The sequence below is a fragment of the Myotis lucifugus genome, unplaced genomic scaffold (assembly GCF_000147115.1).
Source record: "Myotis lucifugus unplaced genomic scaffold, Myoluc2.0 scaffold_617, whole genome shotgun sequence".
NCBI lineage: Eukaryota > Metazoa > Chordata > Mammalia > Chiroptera > Vespertilionidae > Myotis > Myotis lucifugus.
Window position 1 is genome coordinate 938 of NW_005871665.1, and position 25040 is coordinate 25977.

A 25040-nucleotide genomic window follows, 5' to 3' on the forward strand; every position below is an offset into this window, starting at 1 on the left:
CAGAGCATGCAGGAAGCTGCTGACAGTAACGTCTGTCCTCCGGCTCTGATGGGCCACAGCTAAGCTCCGTGTGGCAGCCTGCGAGCTTAGGAATTCCATAGTTGTCGGGGCCAGTGCTGCCTGTCAGACCGGTCACCCCTTGGGCAGGGCTATGGATGAGGCCAGGCCTCCAGCCTACTCCTCGATGGCTGTTTGAAGACTTTGTCTTCAGGGTGACATTCCCAAGGACACACAGGGGCCAGGCCAGTGTGACTCCTCCTTAACCCGTCCCCCTGACCCCATGACAAGGATAAGCAGCCCACAGCTCGCAGTAATGTAAAACCATTTAATTCTAAATCAAATCACTTTCACAACAGTGAAAATTAGCAACTGGTCAAGGTGTGCCGCTGTACATGGTATCATTTTCTGTCTGTGGTTGGGAGCTGGTCCTGATCCGCAAAGGCGGCAGGAATAGGAGTAGAGACTAAGAACATAGAAAACACACACAAAAGAAGGGAAAACTGCCTTGGTGGGGGGTGGGGGTGGGGTGGGGTGGTGGTGGTGAGCCTGCAGAGGGGTCGTGGGAGGGGGGCTCCCTTATCAGGGCTGGGCCAGCAGTCCCAAATCGGCTCTCCTGCCCCAGCCCCTGGCAGAGCATGAGTGGGGACCTATAAGATGAAAAATCAAAGGGCAGGTGGCCAGCCTGGCTTTGCTAACAGGCTCCTGGGATACCTTTGCTGGTAGAGCTCATCTGGGCTCACTTCCTTTAAGAGTCCAAGTGATTATACCTTTGCTGGTAGAGCTTTCCTGACTCGCTCCATTTCATTAAAGAGTCCAAGTGATTCATCTTCCTACCCACATCCCTTCTTTAACCTTTCTTCTGGAAACCCATTTTCTGTTGGGCCCAATAGATTGACGTGCTCTCCCCCACCACTAGGTGGAGGCACTGCACTGAGGGACCCCACCGGCCTTCTCCAGCTGAGATACTCCAGGGGCACCTTCCACTTTGGGGATTTCTAGGTGATAAAAAGAGCACGATTGAGCGGGTGCCCCCAAGGTATTTAAAATCCATGAGGCACACTGTAAAGCTGGTGGCTTATTCTTATCAAATGGATTCAGCAAATGAACCACTTATTCAATACTTATATTTTGTCTTTTAACACTGAACTCTGGCATTGACAGGTTACAAGGAGAAAGGGATGGGGGCTATGCAGAGGGAAGGAGGGCTTCCCATCTTGGATAAGGTCCTGGATTCCATATGCTATGCAGAGCCGTATCTGGGAAAGAAAAACAAACCATTAGGTGGGGCTTTCTACCCTTTGTTGGCTATTGCTGGAGGTAAGCCAGGAGCACTGTGGCCCGGTGATGAGACAGAGGCCCCCAGGAAGGCCATCTCCTCCCAGCCTGGGGTCTCTGGAATAGACTGGATTTCTAGGAAGAGGCCTGACAGACTATTCCACCAAGTGAACCGTCTTCTTGCCTGGACCACACTCCCTCCATCAGATTCGGAGAAAGAAGCTTGTGAAGTTGAAACACAAATCAAGGGCTTGGGCAGCATGATTCCCACAGAAAGGCCACCCCATGTGTCACCGTGCTGAGGCTCCCAGGCCCCTGCCCGACTTGAACAATCACCGGGTTGCCTGCTCTGGAGGAACAGGCTTCCCGGGATTTAGCACATGTCCAAGGAGGTGTCCACAATCCGGATCAAATCAGGGGCTTCCCCCTTTGCGGCCTCTTCATTAAGGACAATTTGGCGGATGGTCTTCAACATGCAGCGGGGCTGACTTGACAAACCCCCGTTTCCTTTGGGCAGGTCTGCGAGGAGATATACACAGAGCTTCTGCGGCCTTGGGGACAGGGCTGCTGTGCGGCTGTTCCTGCATCGGAGCTCTGAACCCCTCTGCAGCCCCAACTGCAGGTCTTTCCTCATGCACAGCAGCAGTGGAGGCTGTGCCCTCTGGCAGAGAGGAACATGTGTGTGGTTTTGGGGGGAAAGGTGATGAGAAATCTGTGAGTGGAGACACATCTCCCAGGATGATCTATGCCAAAAACAAGGAGGTCATTCAAGCCGCTCTCGGGCCAAAGACGCTGAGGATGGCCAGAGCCAATAAAAGATCTTTGGGTCTCTGGTGAGTTCATGATGCGCCTCCAGCTTCAGCTGCTGCAATTAGGATCTTTATAGGACAGCAGTTTCTGGCACCTCTGCCGAGGAGGGAGAGGAAGGAGGGAATAGGGCAGAGCAGCACTGAGATCTGGCAGGGGAACCTCTCTGTATGAGGACCCCCACTGACCTCAGAGGCCACTTACCAAGGGTATTTAATGAGATGAGAGGAAGTTTCCACAATCAACATTTGGTTCATCCCTTTGTTCTTATAACATTAAACGCAGGTGAAGTTGCACCGACAGTTTCTCTCTTCTGCCTCTTCCTGGTGCAGAGTCAGGAGCTACTGAGCTGGCTGGAATAGGATTTCATGTTGTAACCCAGGAGAGACGATTCAGTGCCAAGGCCTGAGGGTTTATGGCAGTGGCCACACTCCAGGGTTCTCGACAACAGTCTTGAGTCCTAAAGCTCTGATGGAGAAGATTCCTTGATGTGTTACGGACCCCACTGATTCCAGGGCTCGGGATTATCCAGGAAGCCAAACATGAAGAGTGGGGGTGGTGTGGCACCAGTCCAGAGGCCCTGCCATGGATGTAGGCCAGGAGCCCAGCATTAGGCAATTAGGAGCCAGAACATGATCACCAGGGCCACAAACAGGAAGAGGCGTGACAGGAACTGCTCATCCACGTACTGGGGCGTTCCGGGGACAGCTGGAGACAGGAGGGAGAAGAGAGGTGTTAGCGCGCTGCAGCTGTGCACACGCCCACTTGGGACCGAAGTCGAGAAGCATCAACCTTCATCTCTTTACAGAATCCTGCACACTAAAAAGATTTCCAAACCCCAAATAACATCAGGCAAAACAAAACTGGAATTGTGGAAATATGTGGAATAATATAACAATGAGGACAAGATCTCCAATGGATCCTCAGAGGGTTTGGCCTATAGGTGCAAGTAAGTGGGGAAACTCTTAGAGGGAATAATGAAAGGAAAGCTACGTTTGTTAAGCACCTTCTGTGTGCACAGTGTTTGCACACACATTATTGCTTGGTGAGTACTATTCCCATTTTCTGTAGGAAGAAATCAAAGTTGGTGGTGAATACACAATACAATATGCAGATGATGTATTATAGGATTGGAGAGCTGAAACCTATATAATTTTATTAACCAATGTCACCCCAATAAATTCAATTAAAAAAAGAAACCGAAGCACCGCCTCCTAGTCATGGAGTCTCTAGATTCTGGCGCTGCTGAACCCGGAGGGTCTCAGAGAGCCCGGCGTGGAGTGCCTTCCTTTTCCAGAGGAGAGTGCTAGGGCCCAGACAGGCAAAATGACCGGTTTCCCTCACCGCCCAGCAAACTAGGGGTAGAAGTGGGCTGAGAACTTGGGCTTCCCCTCCTCGCTGCTTTGAAAAAAGGTGCTATGTATAGCTCCCTGTCCTGACTATTAGAGAAAGAGAGTTAAGAGCACCTCCACCCCAATGAGCAAGTGGTATCATCACAGGAGAAAACTGTCTGCTTGTGGCAGGAGGATCCAGAGGGCAGCCTGGTTTCCTGGGGAACGCGAGGTGAACCTTGGACCAGGTTAGAAGGAAGCGAGCTACCAGGCAGGTTCCTGCTGCCTTCACGGGGCCCTGCCCTTTGGGGCCTCCTTCCTCATGGCCTCTTGGTGCTGTACTCTTCTCCAATGAGGTGCTCTGATGGATTCATGCAGGCAGGCAGTCAACAAAGACTCAGTGATTGCCTGGTAGGCACCAGGGTGAGGCCAGGGGACACCTGGGATGGCCCAGGAGTAGGTTACTGTCCCTACAGCTTAAGCTCCTGGCCAGGAAGTACGCATTGGTCCCTACTGTGCTCAGCTGACCTTGGCGGTTCTGCAGGTTCCATGGTAAGGATCCTGGCCTGGGTGTCATATTGTGACAGAGTACAGAGCACCCACCTCGTCACCCTGCTCTATACAGACTGCAGCTGGCATTCTCAAGCTGACTGGAGGCAGAAAAGCAGCAGCAGGTGGCAGACACAGGCATAGTTCCCAAAGGGTTGGGGTTTGGGACCAGCCCCATGTGTGTCCCGGGGGAAACTGGACAGAGATGCCAGAGAACAGAGAGACCCTGACTCCTTGGGGTCACACACTGCCCTTTCCAGCCCCCAAAGGTCCAAGTGAGGATGGGGTACATGTGCAGAACTAGGCTTTTCTTCAGCTGGGTATGGTTTATACCTTTTCATTTTATGGGCACGGGGTACATCTTGGGAAACATCACTAAGTATTTTCTGATTTGCAAAATGGAGCTAATTGCACATCTGTCTCAAGGGTTCTCATGGGGATCCTGAATTTGTAACGGAAAGCACTATGAACATGCCTGATACTTGCTAAGTATGTATTATCGTTAGCACGACTACCAGTAACCTGGAAAGAGTTTAGCACATTTTGAAGGCTGATTATAGTAACAATTATCTATCACCTACATACTGCTGAGTTCCAGAGAGCCTTCAAGCAGGATTCCCAAGGGAACAGGGTCTTACCTGGAGGAGGCCGCCCATCATTTATGTTAAATGCCGTGGCAAATATCCCAAAGGGAAACGCCCCAATTCCAAAAGACATCTGGAAGCCACCATCTCCAAATCCAAATCCTTGAAATCCCTGTGCAGAAGAAATGCAATTCAGAAGTGGAACAAGCAGGTCTCTCTCGCACCTGTTAAACACGTCACCTTACATGTGGCATCCACCTCTCCTCCCTACCCTCTGCCGCCTGTTTCCAAGGGGGGAACATCTTTTCCTCCCATCTAGATCCCGAGGCAGAGGAATCTGGTGGCCCATCTAGCCTACAAGGAATCCCAGCGAAGGAAATCTGAATGCCAGAAAGATCGGGCTCTACCCAAAGTAAAACTCTCTGCTGAAGCAAGGCAGGTTCTTAGAGCTCCCGGTTCTTTCCCAGACTCCCACGCTAGCCAGTCAAAGTTTCTACATGTTTTGTAGCAGCAAAGTTGGCGATAACCCTTATGCCCAATAATAAGGGAACGTCAGTATAAGCTACACATGCATATAATAACCATTCAACAAGTGTTTGTTGCTGTTACTATTGAGGGTAATCTGGAGAAGAGACCCTCAATTTCAAGATCCCTGACTCAATAATCACACTCCTGGGAATCCTAAGGAAATGCCATAATTCAAATAAGGGGGGCGGGGGGAGGGAAATGTGCCAAGTTGGTCACTATAGCATTATTTATAACAGCAAAACCTAGAAGAACCTAATAGGTCCTTCAATGTGAAAACCTAAATTATAATGCATCAGTATTCAACAAAATAAATAGAATAAAGAGGACAGGGCAGAGCATACGGAATATATTGCCAAAATTAAAATTTAAGCAACAGACTGGTGACGACTACATAAAACACACACTCACACACAGCATACAGATAAAAAAAGATGTGGAAATGCCCTAGCCGGTTTGGCTCAGTGGATAGAGTGTCGGTCTGTGGACTGAACGGTCCCGGGTTTGATTCCGGTGAGGGCACATGCCCAGGTTGCAGGTTCGATCCCCAGTAGGGGGCGCGCAGGAGGCAGCGGATCAATGGTTCTCTCTCATCATTGATGTTTCTATCTCTCTCTCCGTCTCCCTTCCTCTCTAAAATCAATAAAAAAATATATATTTTTTAAAAGATGTGGAAATAAAAATATACTTGTGCGATTCTGGAAGTATGAATAAATATTTTGCTAATGCCTGATTTAAGTGCACAAAATTTTTGAGCCAGTAATTCTACTTCTAAGAATTTATCCCAGTAAAATAATCATGAACCTACTCAAAAATCTATCTCTAAGTTCATCAGAATATTTTTAGGTTAGGGAAAAAAAAGGAAACAGCTAAATGTCCAAAAATGAATTAAATGAATTATGTGAAGTCCATACATTGGAGCATTAAACAGCTACATAAAATATTACTGACATGTAAAATCTCAAGATATATCAATGAAAATCTACCCCTCTCTGAGACTGTGAATTCCGTAAGGGCAAGATCTTTGCTATGTTCACTGATACATCACCAATGCCTAGAATGATGCCCAGCACACAGAAGGCACTTAGTATAAAATGAATGAAATTTTAAAAGAGGGTTATAAAACAGGAGCCAAATAGTAAATATATATATATATATATATACATATATATATATATATATATATTCACACACACACACACAAATCTATAAATAAAACACACAGACATAAAAAGTGTGTGTGTGTGTGTGTGTGTGTGTGTGTGTGTGTGTATATGTATGTGTGTATATATATAATTATAGAAAAATAAAAAAGAAAATAGACCAAAATGTTTCCAGTGGTTATCTCTGGATGGTGGGATTATAAGCGATTTTTTCTTCCTTATCCTTTTGTATTCTACAAAATATCCTTTACTTTTAATCAAGGAGGAAAAAGTATAGGGCCAACAGAGAAACTTCTGAAGCCATGCACTTATTTCTAGAAGCTTCCCCTAGCATTTTCCTCACCCCTCTGTTTTCTGGCTCTGGCCTCTGGCCTTGAGGACGGGGCGGGGTCTTCTCTCTGAAACAGAAACGGTGTAGATAGGTTTATTACATAATGCTTTGAGCTGCTCCCAAGTGAACTGGGAGTTCTTCACCAGGGCCCTGCCCCCTTCCTGCCCAGCATGCATACCTATGCCAAAATAAACCAAACACTAAATAACTCTTTGTTCTACCTGCAACTGTTCTCTACCTATGGAGAACCAAGGAGAAAATCAGCTTGTTTATAATATGCTCATCAGACTGCCCTGAGCCTGCTCCTCTCACAGACAGCATGACCCAGAATGCCAGCCAGACACCTGTCCCTGGACCAGTGTAATATAGGGGTCATGAAATAAAATTTAAAAATCCCAAATCCAAACTGAAACAGAGAGTGGCCTGTCAGCAGAGAGGGCTGAGACTCATGGTCTCTCTGAGCCGCCCATTAACTCCAGCTTCACCTCCCACTCCTCTTGGGCATGTCCTCTACTCTATCTTGCCTCTGGGCCCCAGCCTCTTCCATCACGCGTCCCACAAATACCGGACTGAGGACTTGCTACCCATCAAGCACAAGGTAGGTTGTTACCAATACTAAGGCTGAAGACAGACCCTACTCTTGAGGTGTTCATGGTTTAAAGGGGGCTACCACCAAACACAATACAGTCTGGGAGGGACCTCCTTTATAGAGGTATGAACCAAATGGGGTGGGAGCATGGGTGAGAGCAGCTAATGTGGGGAATAAGTGCCATTTCAAGGAGGAAGTAGCTTTAGGGCTGCTCATTCCAGATGGGCAGAAGTTTGAGGAGGAGAAGGGGTGGAACTGGGGCAGGCAGAAGAGGCAAAGGGACAACAAATACAAAGGCTCATGAACGTGAAAGGGTAGACCCTTTAACACTTGGAGTGCGGGTGAATTTCCCGCCAAAATATAAGATGGCTCTGTCTTTTGGTTTTGTTCCATCCACCAAAAGGGTGGATTACAAACAAATATTTGGTAATACGCAGTTACAATCGGCCCGAGTTTACACGTTTCCCGCACTCCACCGCAAATCTATATGAACCGAGTTAAAGACGGCTCCCGCGGAGTACGCGCAATTCACGCGAGCCGACTTAACTCGTTTCCCGCACTCCAAGTGAGAAGTCCAATGTGTCTGGCCACTGGGTGTGCTGGGGAGTTTAGGGGTGTGTGTGTGTGTGTATGTGTGTATGCGCCACATCACAAAGGGCTCTCAGTACTTGTGTCTGGAGAATGCCAGACCCACCCACACCTTCATTTCCAGAAATTTCAACTCCACAAGCCTCCCAGACCCCCGTCCCTTCCTCCCCCCATATTTTATACGGCACTGCTACAGCAAGCCACCTCCTTGCAGACTCCTGTTGGGACCTTGCTTCCCAGGCTGCTCCTTCACAGCACTTGCAACTGTGATGTCTTGTGCACCAAGTACATCGCCTGCCCCTGGCAGACGCTCAGCGGATATCTGTACTATAGCTCAGCAAGTGGCAACCTGGCTCCCTTCCCCTCCTGGCTAACTTCCATCTGGACTCCAATTGCCTCAGAACTGAGGGTCTGCGAGCACTAAGTAAAGCGAGGGGTGAGTCGGTGCTGAATGGAAGTGAATTCATGTCCAAAGGGGAAGATTGGGTGTGAGAGGTGCTCCAAGGCCTCACCTGGGGTCCTGCTGCCCAGTGCTGCCCCGGCCGTAGAGGGGGATGACCTTGTCTCGGCTGATCCCAGCTTTGCAAACTGGACACACCTGTCTGTTAGGTCTGGTCTCCAACCACTGCAAGCAGGAGAGAAAAACGCGTTCTATAAATGTGAATCTAGGACTTCAGAGCCAAGGAAAAGGCAGTGTTTAATGGTTTTATATCTTATTTCCTTTATCTTACTGCCAAAAGCCCCAAAACTTATGTATACTGTGCTCTTTATAAATTTATAGCAGACACGTTTCACCAGGTTCCACTGGGATCAGAATGCACAACCTGAACTTAGCAGGTAAGTTTCCCCTACCTTCTCCCATCCAGATGCTGAGGCTCTAACTTCTGGAACTTCTGTTCTCCCCCCACGTTCCTAAGCCCCCTACTAGTGTGGGGCTCCACTGACAACCACCGTGGAGGCAGCCAGCTTGCAGTGCTTACTCATAGGCCGTTGTGAATGCCAGGCCTGGGTCTTGGTGAATACTTACTACCTGGTTTTCATAATAATCTAAAGCTGGGAAAATAGACGTTCTTCCTGTCACAACAGCTCTCTGTTGAGACCAAAATGTTTTCCCCTTCCTAACATTTTCAAGACCTTTAAGAGTAGGGGGAAGGTTGATATGATAGGAGACACTTTCTAGAGGCACAATCTCAAAAATAAAAAATTAACATATTATCAAATCCAACCCAGTTTCCAGTTGAGGAATTGAGACCCCGAGAGGCAGCGGCCTGCAAAGGCCACAAAAGCCACTGGCAGCGGCCAGGACCACCCCGGGTACCACACTGATCCGTCTCCTCAAGTGCCTGTCAGCGGCAGGTGGATAATGGGGGTTGAGGGAAAGCAAGCCAATGAGCCCACAAGCAGGGGAGATTGCAGTTTCTGACAGCAGTCTCCTGAGACCAGGAGTGTCTTGTGCAACCACAGGTGATGAAAGACAAAGTAAAATGAAATGCACCTTACCTGATGTAAACACGGCCAACTGTCAGAGTCCCCAGGGCAACCAGCCATCAAGGAGAAAAGAGAGAGGGGAAAGGAAAATAAAATGTTCTCATTAGCAGAAACATCGGGGCAGGAGCAGAAAAATGGGCAAACTGGGTAGAAGTGTGGAGCACTGCCAGCCCACTGAGCAGGGGAATCACTGGAGCCAGAAATGAGAAGAGCCTGGGCTACAAACACAGAAAAATGAAGCCATGGAGTCAAGACGCCCACCTCCACCCCTGGGATCCTACTACTTGTGAAGACGCCCACAGTCAGACCATCCCAGACCTAACTTCTCTACAAGTAAAACTCGGAGGGGTTTCGGCCTCTAAAAGAATTCAATAAAAGCTAAGGAACCCAGGCCTGAGCAGTGTTGCTCAGTGGGTTGGAGCATCATCCCATATACCAAATGACTGCGGGTTTGATTCCTGGTTAGGGCGCACACCCAGGTTGCAAGTTCACAACCTGGTCAGGGCATACAGGAGGCAACCGATCCGCTTCTCTCTCACATTGATGTTTCTCTCTCTCTCTTTCCTTTCCCCTCTCTCTAAAATTAATTAAAATATATATCTTTGGGTGAGGATTAAAAAAAAACTAGGTCCCTCTGTGTAGAAAAATTCATAGGAACATTCTCATGCTCTCATTCACACATGTACACACGTAATATTTTGGACTCAACTTCAGTGGATTTATAGCTTCCTCAGACTCAAAAGGAACGTGTGGATCTAGATTCAGTTTAACAACATTTTCAGGCTGTCCTCAGCCTTGAGAGCTCGGCCGGCAGTAAGTAGCTTCAAGTTCAGGTCTACTGTTAAAAACATCTTTAAGTAACGAGAAGGGTGGGGCTACCTTTAGCTTAGTGAGCTACACTCCACAGGTTGTTGCCCAATCTCTCATTTTCCAAATGAGGAAACCAGGCTCAGAAATATTAAATGACTTGCCTATAGCACCAGGGCTAAAAAATAAGTTCCTGACTTCCAGTTTACTGTCCCTCTATCACCCAGCACTGGGCGCAAGAAAAAAAAAAAATGACACTTACAGAATTGAAGGAAAAGTCCCTCTAATTCCAGATTTTTAACTTTTCTTTCTCTCTTGATTCATTCATTCAAGTAACAAATGTCAATTGCACACCTACTACGTGTCAGGATAGTGGAAAATATGGATATGATTTCTGCTTCTCAAATACCATGTTTCTTTACCTGAGTAAAATTTAGACTCAGAGGATAATTCCTTTCCCAATTCCTGAACCACAGTTTAGCCTCACATTCCAGATACACAATCTCCCTGGACGTAACGGACACGTGACATCTGTCTTCAACATTAATCTTGCATTGTCACTCCAAACTGGGCCTGAGACACCCTAAATCATGGCAGATCTCCACTGGCAACTTCCCACAAAGGCTGTGGGGGAGGTGGAGGTAACTTCTCCTCAGGGAAAAATGAAAGAGTGTAACAATGATGATGATTACTCCCATTTATAAAGCAACTACTGTGTGCCAGCCTGTGGCTGAATAGCTTTGCATTTGTTCATATCACTAGATGGTCACACTAACCTTTGAGGAAGTGCAATTATTTCCATTTTACAGATAAGGAAACTGAGGCACAGAGAGGGCAGCAGATCTGTCCAGAGACAAACCACTCCAATGAGAAGCACCTGTTTCATTTTAGAGTCTGTGCTCTTTCCAATGATACCCTGGCTTAATTCTTAAGATCTAAACATGTACCCAGATTCTCAGAGCCAAGAGGGGCTTCTGTAACCATCGAGGCTGGAACGGACACTGACTGCCACTTCATTTTGATAAGCTACGTAAAATATGGTAGCAATTATTAGGATCCCAGCTAACACATAATATTTACTCTGTGCTATGTGCTCTTCTAAGCCTTTGACGTATTTCACATCATTTAACGCTCACAACCCTATAAAATGAGGCAGCGTGTAAGTACCTTGCCCAAGGTCATCCCATAGGAAAGTGGAAGAGTCGGGATTCATAGCCAGGCAGCCTGGCTCCACAGTCCTTGCTCAACACCATTGCACTATCCTGCCTCCTGGCTAACAAGCAAGTAGCAAGCAGTAAGTGCTCACTAAATGGGGAGCTGTTACTTTAGAGATGGGGATACGGAGCCCAGGGTGGGGACTGGATTGGCCCCCGAGCTGGGATGAGAACCCAGGTTGCCTGTCTTTGGACCTGAGTATGGCAGGACCCGAAGTGTGTGGGAACCTTCCCCAGCTCTGTGCAGGGCTATGAGCTTTCCGAAACGAGCAGTGTGTGCTCTGGGAGGGGGCACTGACCAGAAGAGGTGGCCGCATAGGCTGATGACGGCATCCTTGGCTGTGTCCAGGCAGATGTTGCACTCGAAGGTGCTGTCCTGCCCTCCGCTTTCGCCAGCACCATTGCTGCTGCCGCTGGGTCCCCCCGCACTGGAGTTCTCAGGGGACGCAGAGGCTGAGGGCCCCTTACTTGCCATCCTTGGCTTGGCTGTCAGCAAACTCTTGAGTGAAGACGCTCCCAGGAAAGTCCTGAAAGGCAGAGAGCCCTGGATTGCCATTTCTGCAGCTCACCCCCTCACCTCCATGCCAACCCCCCACCATCTTCTCTCAGTTCCAGATGTTCAGATTAGGACTGAACCCCCAAGTAGACTTCCCAGGAGCTGCAGAGGATGATAGTCGTGGGGCACTACCCAGACAGCAAGGACTCAGAAACTTTCAAAGAACACGGCCCAGAATTTACCACACAAACCGCACAATACAGAGCAGCTTCCGATGACTCCACAGGAACTGGACCTCCCTGTCCCTACATTCTCCCAGGATAACGCCCGGCTGATAAAGACATGCTCAGTCAAACTGAACGTTCGCAGGCTGTCCCCTAACTTTGGAGAGCCTCTATATTGGCAGGGGAGTCTGCTCAGGCCAGAAGGATAGTGACTGGCATATGCCAGAATAGGAAGAAAACCCTGTAACTCTGAGAGGTGAGGAAGCGAGGAAGGACCAGGAAGGTCATCTGGTCCAATGCCTTCCACACTGCCATCTCTGCAATCCGCCTTCTGCCAGGTTAGAATATCACCTACTTATTTCATCTAAATCTACCAACTCAATACCTTTAAAGCGGAGGCTTATGAAACTGCAGAAAATAGAAAACCAGTATTGCTTACCATAGGGATAAATAAATATAAGTATAATGAAGGGAAACCTTTTCTCCTCATACCACCGAAAACCATTTGGCACACTCACACCATGCTTTGGGCAAACCCGGTCCAATCTTTTTAGGAAATTGTGGCTTGAGAATTCTCAGCAAACTGATTAGTGTGGAGCTGAGACTGGGACTCATGACATTCAGTTTGTACTCAAACCACAGAACACGCTGGCCACCAAATGCTGGGAGAAAGCGACCACGTTCATCACCTCTTCCAAAGCAAAGACTCTGCCAGGAATTGAACAAGAAGGACAGTAAGGCCAACACCAAAGGATCCTCAGACATTCTGGGTGCAGATGGTGAAGAACCTCATCGGCCACCCTCACCACCTCAGAAATTCCAAGGAGGAAAGGCTAGCTGGCCAGCACAGTCGGAGAACCGGAGGTTGGATGCTGGTTCCAGGGGATGGGTGGTTTGGGGAACCTCCCTTCTCCTCTCTGGGCCACAGTTTTCTCATCTGTACATGGAGGCACCCTTTCCAGCCCCGAAACTGTGCTGCGAAGGGTCCTCTTACCCACTCTCTGCAAGCAGACAGCCCACCCCAATCCGAGACTCACCAGTGGAGCACCGGAGGGCCACCCCGATTTCAGCTTCCAAAGTATGAGAAGGCAAGGACCGAGAAGCCACAGTCCTCAGACCCAGCAGCCTTCCGCACACCACCACCCAGGACTCTGGACTCACGGGTGTCCCTCCCCACGACAGCAGCTCAGTGACTTGAGCTCGGAGAGGAACCGGCTCACCGCCACTTTTTCACTCAGTTTCATCATTTTACGTGAGGTCCCAGAAGGGCAGCTCGCTGGCTGCCGGCAGCACCAGTGCTTTGCTGGCCGTGGCTCCAAGACCTTCCCCACGATCGGTGCTTCCCCCTCCTCACACAGAATGAAGCCTGCTTGTGGGGGCCACATCATGGCCTTTCTTTGTCTTTCTAGCTCAACCACTCAACACCTGTGTTTCTTTAAAAAAACAAAAAAAACAACCACACACACAAAAACACAAACTTTTAAAATGAGAGATTTTTTTGCCCTGGCTGGTTTGGCTCAGTTGATAGAGCCTCGGCCTGTGGACTGAAGGGTCCCGGGTTCGATTCCGGTTAAGGGCACATGCCCGGTTTGTGGGCTCAACCCCCAGTAGGGGGGCATGCAGGAGGCAGCCAATCTATAATTCTCTCTCATCATTGATGTTTCTATCTCTCTCTTCCTCTCCCTTCCTTTCTGAAATCAATAAAAATATATTTTAAAAATAAATAACATGAAGGATTTTGTGTGTACATGTGCAGAAAGATAACCATAAAGTCAGGTTCATGGACCAATCTTAAATGACAGTCTTCTTAAATGATGCAATAAGAAGTACACAGCTCCAACAATGACGCATTCTTGTCTTCAAAAAGGAAACAGAGTTTAATCGAGTCTTTAAATGAATTACCCATTTACAGAAAATGTGGGGCATCGATGCATGTGTTAAATCCAGAAGGAGGCGATCAGCAAATCCAGAATGCGGAACTTTTTACAGGGCAAAGAGCCCAAGTTCTCCAGAAAACAAATCCCATGGGAGGGGTGTGGAGGTGTATAGAGACTGACACTTGAGACATGCCACCCAGCAGCAGTGTGAGGGGCTCACGGGAACCAAATCAAACAAACCCCTGTAAAAAGACATTTGTGAGATGACTGACAAAAATTAGACTTAACCTGGATATTAGTTGATATTAGGAATTGTTAAATTTTGTTTAGTATGATAATTTAGTTTAGTATTGTGTAATGTTTCTGAAAAATTCTCATCTCTGGAAACATACTTAAGTATTAATGAAGAAATGATAAGATGTTTGAGATTTGCTTTAATCCAGGGGAAAAAGTGAAAGTGGAGAGCAAAGATTACATAAGAACAGGAAAATTGATGGTTGTTGGAGCTTGATGATGAATGGGGATTCACTTTTTAAATTTATTTTATTTTTTAAAAATATATTTGTCTTTATTTCAAAATATATACAAATTGAAGCCCTGGCTGGGTGGCTCAGTTGGCTGGAGCACTGTCCCATAAACCAAAAGGTTGCAAGTTCAATTCCTGGTCAGGACACACACCTACGTTGTGGGTGTGATCCCCGGTCAGGATGTGTACGGGAGGCAACTGATCAATGCTTCTCTCTCACACTGATATTTCTCTCTTTCTCTCTCTCAAAACAATAAACATATCCTCCAGTGAGGCTAAACAAATAAAATTGTAAAATATGTGTATAATATTACACTTGCTACAACAAGAATGAAAATAAATATTAGTAAATGTCTTTATTTTTTCTCTTCAATCCCTCCACACACACACCCCACAGCTGGCAGCCTGCTCTCTATCTGAGTCTGTCTCTATTTTGCTTGATAGTTCAGTTTGTTCATTAGATTCCAATATGAGTGAAATAACAGTGAATGTCTTTAAAAATGTGGACAACATAACAAACTGTGAACAGGAATTATCTCCTACCCGTGGGGGTTTAGAGGTAGTGACTTACACTTTATAAGTCCTCCCCATTTATAAAACTGACATTTTTACATGTATTGATTGTGAAAGCAGACAAAGAGTACATGTTTTTAAATTTTTCCCAATATTCCAATTTTCCCCAATCTGTAAAGCTCTGACTTCAAGTCCTGGCTCCACCACTGACTAGCCATGTGGCTCAGGGTCAATACCTTGATGGCGTCAATTGTTTTTCTCACCTGAAAAGTGAGGTGTCATGCCTCCTACGAGACTGCTAAGGTGGCCCTAGATAGCACAGTGACTTGAAGAGCCCACGAAGGCGGGAGGGCTGTTGCTGCTGGGGAGATGCACATACACGCCACTTACTCTGGTCCACTGCCTTCTCCATTCCCTGGGCCCAACAAAGCTCTGCATGGTGTGGGCTCCTACACATACGGAGACAATCGGGGTGAAGGCAGATATCAGGTGGGAATGGTCAGAGGACAGTAACAGGTCAGCCCAGAGACTGCAGGGAGGCCAGGCACTGGGACAGGCCTGCACGTCCCAACTCCAGGCAGCTCGCATCACTCTCATTCGAATTCTCCGTAGACTGATCACGTGGACTAGGCTCTAGAGTCTCATCCTGGGAGGCACTCAAGTATTTGCTGAGTGGGTACAGGCATGCATGACTAGTCTTGGTCAACTCCCAGGCCAGCTGCTCACCCATCCCTGGAGCTTCCTCTCCTCACCTCCTCCCTACCCTAAAGCACAGGAACCTCACCTTAAAGCCTTCCCTGGGGACTGTCCATGGAGCACCTGTGAAACCGCAAAATGTGGCCACAGCCTCTGGGGCCCAGCAGGACTAGGACAGTGGCTCACAGAATGGAGGGCCCTGGTTGGTGCAGGAACCGGACAGAATAAAAGGGAAGCAGGCCTCGAGCACGCCTGGGCTGCCATCCCACTCAAATTCCTTCCTGGTCCCTGTAGAGCCTAAGGCCTTGGACCTGACCACACAGCAACCCTGTTGTGCTGGTTCTGTGCCCCGGTCCCAACCATGACCATTCTTCACTCCTGATTTGAATCCACTTTCTAGTTTTAAAAACACATTCACACCTATTACCATTTCTGACCTTCACTCCATTTTACAGAGGAGGACATCAGCCGGGAGGTTAGAGGATTTGCCCAAGGCCAGGCCATCATAGAGTGCTAAATTCAGACTTTCCAACATGATATCAGCACTCTTTTCACTCTTACATGTTCCCCCTTTAATAGCTTTACAAAATTAAATACCTGCTTTTTGTTTTCCCTCGAATTCATTGTGCAATGCAAATCACTCATCCACTTATGTATTCTACCAACAGAACTCTAGTACCAACTACATTCAAGGCCAGAGGTCGAGCGGGGTGGGGGTGGGGGTGAGAGGGGGTCACAAAGAAGAACAAGGCCAAGTTGAAGCTCTGAAAGCCAGAACAGGAGGAAAGGAAGATACAGGGATAATTACAAGAATCCTTACCAGGGGGCTCCATTAAACTTGCCTCTTTTTCCTAAATAAGGCACCTTCGCAGAGCTCTGGTTCCTAGATCCCCTCGGGGGGTTTAACTAGAATCTGGACTGGATAGGGCCCAATAACCTGTGTCCCCCACCTTCCACTCCAGATGTTCCCTTGATGAAGAGTTTTAGAAATCCAGCTCTCAAACAGGAGACAAAACCAGCAAAAGCAAAAGCAATCCAGCACAGCACCGAGTATGGGAGGGGCAGTAACCTCAGGGCCTGTCCTTCAGAATACATGACCCCTAACTACAGACCTTGGGGACCATGAAGAGGTCAGATAAACTTGGGAGGTGAGGGACAAGTCTGCTGAGACCTCACACAACCCAGCACCTACCTAGTCCGTCCAGGGCAGAGCTGAACAACAAGTTCACACCTCGCTTTGAAAAACATTCCTAACTTTGAGATGGCCAGGGTGGCACATGTGGTACAGGATGAAGGCAGATCTGCAGGGCCTCATGATCCCTCAGGAATGCGGAGCCTGGAAGCTAACACGGACCAGCGGACTGACCCAGCATCCTCACTCCTATTACCTTCCCGGAGCTGGCCTGGCCCACTTCACAGGAACTGGGAGAGGGAGAGAAGGGAAGCGATGCCCATCCCTGCAGGAACCACTGGGGAACTCAACCTGGTGAAGACATCTTCAGGCTCTAAGTGTACTGCAGACATTTACCATCTGCCTTCTGTCTCTTTAAGAATTCCTGGGTCAGGGTGTACAGAGGCATCTAGAAATGGTAATCCCAGTTAGGAAGCTTACAAATTTGGGTAATAAACAACTGGCATGATCTGGGAGGGGACCCAGCAGAGGTCTCGTCCTATTGGGCATGCACTTGTTCGTACATGCCAAGAACTGTGGTGCGCCTGAGCCTGCCTGCGCTGGTCACTAGGCGACTGCTGGCCCCCATGGAACAGAGACGGGACCTGCATTCCGAGAATGTCTGCATCACACTCACGGGAGGCTGCGGTGGGAAGCGATCTCAGTAAGCCGATCGGAACTTGCAAGACACAGAAATGAGGCTCAAAATGTTAGAGTCCAAATGGAGTTTAGGTCAAAGCTAGCTCCGAGAGGCCTGGCCCGCAAATTTAGGACCACGGGCATGAATGGCCTTTCGGGCCCAGCAGGACAGAGCAGGCTCAAGGCCAGCACCTTTTCCTTGGGGCTGCACGGGTCCTTTCCTCTGTACTATCTCATCTCCCTGTCTGTTCAACCAACCCCTCTCCTACCTTCAAAGATTTACTAAAGACCCGCTTGGCCAGGCATTCAGGATACAGAGATAAAGGATTCAGTCTAAAGGCGGACATGCGGGAAACATGGACACGTAAACCAACAAAGCAGCCCAGTGTGCTGGCCACTGACAGAGATGTGTACAGAGTATGTGAAGGCCCGGCATGCTGGGGAGGATGCAGACACAGTGGATAATTCACTGTATCACGTTCAGTGTGGCTGGGGCCCAGGGCACATATGGAGGTGGTAGGACAGCAAGGGCCAGACTCAGGCAGGAAGAAAGGCCTTGTGCGGCACAACCTTCACATCTGAGTGGGGGCTTGGGGTCAGCTGTGCCTTCTTTTTCACATTTTCTTCCACTATCTCTGAACCAAAAGTGTTTTTTGTTTGTCTGTTTTCTTTTAAGCTTCAATGCTTTCTCTTAAAGCCTATTAGGTTTGAGGAAAAAGGGTGAAGCAGGATTTGAACTGCCCTGGCACAAGCATTTAAGGGTCATCTGAAGAGGCTGTCTTTTGCCATCCCTTATATCACTGTCTTATAATAGTACTTTTTACTTGGGACTTTTGTCCCTGAAAACCAGCATGCCACAGGCCACAGAAGAATTTGATGGCTTTGCTTTCAGACCTCAGCTCTGCCCCTCTGTGACTTCAGACAGTATCCTCCCCCTGAGCCTAAGTTTAATTCACATCCCCCTTCACAGGAAGGTCTCTCCCGGGGTACACTGGAGTGTAGTGTTTCATTATATTCCCCACAGAGCTATGCAATCAGCAGGTACTTGGTTAATCTGCTGAGTGGATGATTCACAACTTCCCTTTTTGACTGAGTGTCGTTCCTGGAAGGCATAGTAGGTGAGACATCAGAATTGTGAATGAGGAAATCCAGAATGGAACACACTTAGTTTGAGCTAGGCAAAGTCAGGTTTTACACCGGAGGTGTTACAGTCAGGAGGCACCTGCACCTGTTATGTTTATTACACTATGAATAGCATAAACTAACACTGCTCAGTGCATTACAGGAATTGTTTCATTTCATCTCTACAGCCCGCCTTTGAGGTAAACACCACCGCACTATCGTCAGCATCCCCTGGCTCGGAGTAGTTAGGTCATTGGCCCATGGTCACAGAGCCAGTCAGAGGCAAAGCTTCCCAACTCCCAAGCCAGGGTGCTTAACAGACAGTGCCTGAGTGATGTGTTCATGTGTCTCTCTTCAAACCTGGACCCACCTTCCAGCTGCTTTATTCAACACAGGGCCACGCACCTCACGAGCACCTCATAAATGTGTGTGGGTTGATGGATCTGATGCCCAGAAGTCCTCAGAACCACACAACTCCATGTGAATCAATTTAGCCAACTAAGTTGTGGAAAATCAGTATCCTAAAAGAACAAGACACTCTTCAGTGATGTTTTTTCAGAACTGGAAATGTTACATAGCTACTTTAGAAAAAAAAATTCTTAAAGTATTGCCCCAAACTCTTAAACAAAGGAAAAGATCAGGGAAACCTGGCAATCAGAAAAAGGTTTGTGTTTTCCCAAACTGGTACCTACCTCTATTAGAAATAACATTAACACAGAGTATTAATTATTCACTAAATTCACTTACTCTAGTTAGATATCTCCTAGAGCCACAAACACAATGCCTGACAAAGTAAATGTTTGACATTTATATGCAAATGAATGATGGTGATTTGCCAATTTCAATTCAAACCAATATAATTGGTAAAATATTGTGTCAAAGAAAAGATCTTCGGACTGAAGAGATCCTGGTTAAGGGCTGTGAATCTCTAGTATCATACACTGGAAGGAACAATCTGGAACTAGAGGACCTAGTCTGACATTCAGCTCTGCTACTGGCTCAGCCAGGATGTCACCTGCAAATGGGGTAACTGTGTCTGCCCTTGTTATGAGAAAAGTTTCAAAATGAGAGGTTTGCTTTTGTTTCCATTGTCAGTAAATCCTTTTAAATTCAGATTCTGTAAAATCTCTTTAACTCAGATTTTATCTGAGATTGAGCTAAAGACCTCGAACATACTCTGACAGGAAAGTATAAAAAGAAAATGGCCGAAACAGGTTTGGCTCAGTGGATAGAGCGTCGGCCTCCAGACTGAAGGGTCCCAGGTTTGATTCCGGTCAGGGGCATGTGCCTGGGTTGCGGGCACATCCCCAGTGGGAGATGTGCAGGAGGCAGCTGATCGATGTTTCTCTCCCATCGATGTTTCTAACTATCTATCTCTCTCCCTTCCTCTCTGTAAAAAATCAATAAAATATATATAAAAAGAAAATGAATAAGGTCAACAAGATTTAACCAAGTAAGGAGAAAACTTCCTAAGAGTTGAATAATATCAGCATATCCTTGACAAAACAATGACCTCACTTCTTCAACAGGAGAGCCTAAGGACCATCAGGGGAGCATATACCATAAGACAGACCAATCATGGTCAAAAATAATAAAACCAAAATGACACCATTCTGAATAATCTTCAATACTGAATTTTATAAATCAAAATCAGGCTGTGTCCAGAGCCACCTGATATTAATTGTTAGTGCAGTCTGGAAAATATTTAAAGAATGCCAATGATGAAAATAAATCAGACAAGCTTCCCTGCCCTTAAGGATTCTACTCAGAACTTAAGTGCTATTTTTAAAAAAAGCACCTCACACTGAGAAATGGCTCTGCAGGGATGTTAAGAAAAAACAAGTAATTTTCCTGGGCTTTTGCCCAGGATCCACTCCCATAGTCAGAGAGCTGTCCATCCTTAAAACCTCCCACCATGCCTACAGCACGAGATGCTCTTGACAAACAACTGGGAGTGTGAATACTGAAGAGTCAGAGACTACACAGGAGTCAACGTGGTGACTGGTTCCAGGGTGGAATGGCCAGCTAGTCCCCTAGGCCAGTGGTCGGCAAACTCATTAGTCAACAGAGCCAAATATCAACAGTACAACGATTGAAATTTCTTTTGAGAGCCAAATTTTTTCAACTTAAACTATATGGGTAGGTACACTGTTATTAACTTAACTAGGGTACTCCTAAGGCTTAGGAAGAGCCACACTCAAGGGGCCAAAGAGCCGCATGTGGCTCGCGAGCCGCAGTTTGCCGACCACGGCCCTAGGCCATTGCCAAAGAAACAGGCATGGCTGCTGCTTCTATCTCCTGACTTAGAGCCTGGCTCAGGGCTTAGCATGGTGGCACAGGGAGGCATTCTGGTTCCAAAATGTGCAAGCTCTCCAAAAGAAGAAGGGCCAATAAGGTGTCCTCCCGGGTTTTAATGGGGACTTCATTAGTCATTGGCCATTAGCAAATGAACTCAATCTTCAGCCCCTCTCCCTTTCCTGGAGGCGGTAGGATAGGTGGGACTGAAAGTTCCAACCCAGCAATCAGCTCACAGGAGCCTTCCAAAAGTCACCTCATTAACATAACAAGAGACACTCCATCCACCCCACCCACCCCCCTTGGGAAATCCTAAGGGTTTGGGGGAGTTGTGAGCCAGAAATTGTGGTAAAGACAAATTGCCTTATATATCACAGTATCAAAGCTACTATTAAAACAAAACAAGACAAAACAAAAAATGACAAGTGTTGGTAAGGAGGTGGAGAAATTGGTGCCCTTGTGCACTTTTGGTGGGAATGTAAAATGGTACTGCTGCCATGAAAAACAGTCTGGTGGTTCCTCAAAAAGTTAAATATTGAATTACCATATGATCCAGCAAATCTGCTTTTGGACATATATCCAAAAAGAATTGAAAGTGGGGCCTCAAAGAGATACTTATGCACCCATGTTAGTATCTGCATTATTCACAGGAGCTAAAATGTGGAAGCAACCCAAATGTCTATCAGTGAAAGAATGGGTAGGCAAAATGTGGTATAAACATTTATTTAAAAAGTAATAATAACATAAAAATAAATAAAAATGCAAAAAACCATTCCCAGCTCCCAGGCCATACAAAAATAGACAGTGGGGGCCAAATTTGGACCATAGTCCATAGACTGCAAGCTCCTGCTCTAGGTCAGAATTTGCCAATGTCTACTTCAACTAAAAAAAACAAAACTGCTTCACATCAATTAAGTTTGGCAACACTAGATTAAACAAGGTTAAGCACATTTCTTTTTTTTAAATATATATTTTTTTTATTGATTTCAGAGAGGAAGGGAGAGGGAGAGAGAAATAGAAATATCAATGATGAGAGAGAATCACTGATCAGTTGCCTCTTGCACACCTCATACTGCAGATCAAGCCCACAACCTGGGCATGTGCTCTGACCAGGAATCGAACTGTGATCTCCTGATTCATAGGTCGATGCCCAACCGCTGAGCTATGCCGGCTGAGCAAGGCACATTTCTTTATTGCAGGATGTTGCAGTGCCTTTAATGTGGTACTATCGAATGAGAAACCACCAAAAGGGATGTGCTATGAAACTTTTCCCAATCTTATTATGACCATAAAACACTTTTTTCAGAGACATCTCTTCAGACTAGTGGCTTGAAAAAACACACTATGTAAATGCCAATTTGACACTTTTTAAAAAAGAGAAATTTTCAGATTGAGAAGTTTTAAAACCACCACCACCAAGTTAAAATCATTTTACCCAGCATCTGGAAAATATCTGAATAAGCATTTCACAATTTTTTTTTTTTTAACCCTAGGAAACACACACAAGGCAGGAAGATAAATACAGGGAGTCTTGGCTGAAACCCAACCTTTTGGGGGTGGGAAGCATGTCAGCAGAATTGGGTCATAATATGGAATCTTTGTTCCATAGGACAATGTAAGCATTCTATTAGCTTTTGACAAAGCAACCTGCTTGGGGTTTTAGAAATCCCAAAATAAGGCGCTCTGATGTTTGACTAGAAAACTAAAGCTACGCTAGAACTATCTGCAGATTACCCATACGTGAAGATGAACTGGCAAGTCAAGTCCATAAAAGGACTGCTTTAAATGTTACATGGAATGTTAGCTAACAGACTGCAAAAATCCTCTTGGTAGACTAACACCATCTATACAACACAGTGCTGGAGAGAGGCTTACAGAGGGATTTATGTCCCAGGAAGAAACACTGGCCTGAACAACCCCAAGGAACCCTTCTGTCTGAGACGCCTCAATTCTGTGACTCCAAGAGTTTCCTGCCTTCTGATCAAATACAAATTCTTCAGAGGCATTTCCAAGGTGTTCTGAGAAAAGAAGCTACAAACCCATGGGGTGGGCACCCTGCTTGGTAATTCATTCAACAACCATTTTTAAGGAGCCCTTATCAGCTGAGCCATTGGATGGTTCCCAGGAAAAGATTACATAAGATGCATTACATCCAGGCTCACTGGCCTCAGTTGCCCAAGATGTAGGCTGGAAGCGTCAAGAAGAGGGCAGAAAAAAAGTCAGCCAGCACCAGAAAGATTCAAAATAACTACTCAGACTCAGACACTTTAGAGTTGGGTTGAGCTACAGTGGATAGAGCTCCGTGGATAGAGCATCAGCCTGTGGACTGAAGGGTCCCAGGTTGGGTTCCCGTCAAGGGCACATGCCTGAGTTTCGGGCTTGAGGCAGCCGGTCAATGATTCTCTCTCATCATTGATGTTTCTATCTCTCTCTCCCTCTCACTTCCTCTCTGAAATCAATAAAAATAGTTTTAAAAAAATAATAATAAAATAAATAAAGTTGGAAAGGGCTGCCATTTGACACCTATATCCCTCCTTCAACAGGGAGTTCACTACCTTTGGAGGCAATTCCATTCTTGGTCACCTTTGACCAGCATTAAGTTCCTCTATTACATGGAAATCTCGGCTTCCTGTAGAATCCACCTATTGGGCCTAGTTCAGCCCCTTTCAAATCCGAAGATGATGTGAAAACCCTCTTTACCGCAACAACTTTGTCAGTTATTAGAAGACAGTTCCCTTCCATTGCTCTCTTTTCTGGGATCAACATCCCAATTCCTTCAAAGAGCCTGGACAGGCTAGGCTCTCACTGCCTCAGAGCAAATCCAGTACCCACAGCACTTAAGGTCAGTGAGCTTCAGACATCAGTGGGCATAGGAGCCCCCAGGTTCCCACCCAGGTTGCAAATACGAGGTCCTATTTTGAGTCCCCCTGGCGAAAGTCTGCACGCCCAGGGCATTTCAAAGAAGATGGTGTGAGACCGGCATTGCATTCGGAGAAACACTGCCCAGGTTGGCAGATGAGGAAACGGAGGCCCGGCACAGGGAAGGGATTTGGCCCGGAGCACACAAGCGGCTGGAGGCGGCCAAGTCTCGAACCCGGGTCCCTCACTCCCAAGCCCAACTGTGTTCACCCAGCTTCCCGGCCTCGGCTTCTGCACTCGGGGCAAACTCATGAAAAAGTACTAGGAGCAGCCCCGAGAGGGGAGGTTGGGGGGGCGGGGGCAGAAAGAGTTGGAGTGAGTCCTTGCCAGAAAGGGGGAACTCGTGGGGAGCCTTTTGCCTTTCGGGGCCTCAGTTTCCCCAAGTTGTAATCACGGGCCGGAGACCACAACGCCAGCCCGACCTCTCCTCTGAAGCCAAGGGCCCTGGGCAGAACCCGGCGTGATGTCTCCGTGACCCTGAACTCAGGTGCCGCGGCCGGTGGGCCCCGCGAAGGAGAAACCCGGTCCCCCGCCTCTCAACCTCGACCGCCCCTACCGGCCCCCTGCTCCCCACCAGCCCCTCCGGTACGTACCGGCCGCCGCTCAGCTAAAGCCGCCGAGGCCGACCCAGCCTCTCCGTGCGCCGACCGCTCCGCCCAGTCAATCTCTACGACGAGACCTCGGAACCCTCCTACGCGGACTCCGGTCACCTGACCTGGAGCCGCCCCTTTCCGAGATACTTCCGGCCACAACCGGAAGGGGTTGGTCCCCTGCGCTGTGGTCCGGGCCCAGACCCGGGCTCTAAGGTTCCGCCTGCGGACAGGAAGCGGAGGAACAACCTGGGGGCTCTCGACAACTTTACCAAAAGATTCGGTCTGGGCAGGGGAAGCACAGCGTAGGCCTGGAACAACTTGTAGCACCAGAACGTAAGGTTGATGGGAATCCGAAAGGCGGGAATATGTCAGAAGACACAGGAGCTAACTTGAAGGAGATCCCATTTAGCCAAATCCGAGCAATTTGAGCATCAAAATAGGTAATGATAGCAATAGAGTTTAATGGAGCAAAATGGTAACCCATGAGTCTTTACTGATATAAATAAAGAAGTGGAGCCCTAGCGAGGGCCGATGCCCTAACCACTGAGAACACCGGCCAGGGCTGTTCTCTAGAGTTCTTGATACCCATCTTCATTGTTTCATTAACTCAACCAACATTTATTCAGTGCCTGCAGTTGTCTCAGGGATTGTATTAAGGGTTGGTTCTGAGTAGGGGGTGAAGGTAGTAGATGAAATAAACTCCTAGATGAAATTCCTC

The 25040-nt window shown here is 47.4% G+C and overlaps 1 protein-coding gene across 1 annotated transcript; it reads right to left on the reverse strand.

Annotated features, from left to right (window-relative positions):
* Window positions 1–305: 305 nt before the first annotated feature.
* LOC102441177 (E3 ubiquitin-protein ligase RNF185) lies at window positions 306–24419 on the reverse strand. The gene is made up of 7 exons (XM_006104872.3): window positions 24323–24419; window positions 11551–11778; window positions 9243–9261; window positions 8255–8367; window positions 6578–6632; window positions 4601–4718; window positions 306–2790 (listed from the first exon to the last, which is right to left on the reverse strand). The coding sequence occupies exons 2-7, from the start codon at window positions 11724–11726 to the stop codon at window positions 2693–2695; spliced, it is 579 nt and encodes a 192-aa protein (XP_006104934.1). The 5' UTR covers window positions 11727–11778; window positions 24323–24419; the 3' UTR covers window positions 306–2692.
* Window positions 24420–25040: the final 621 nt, after the last annotated feature.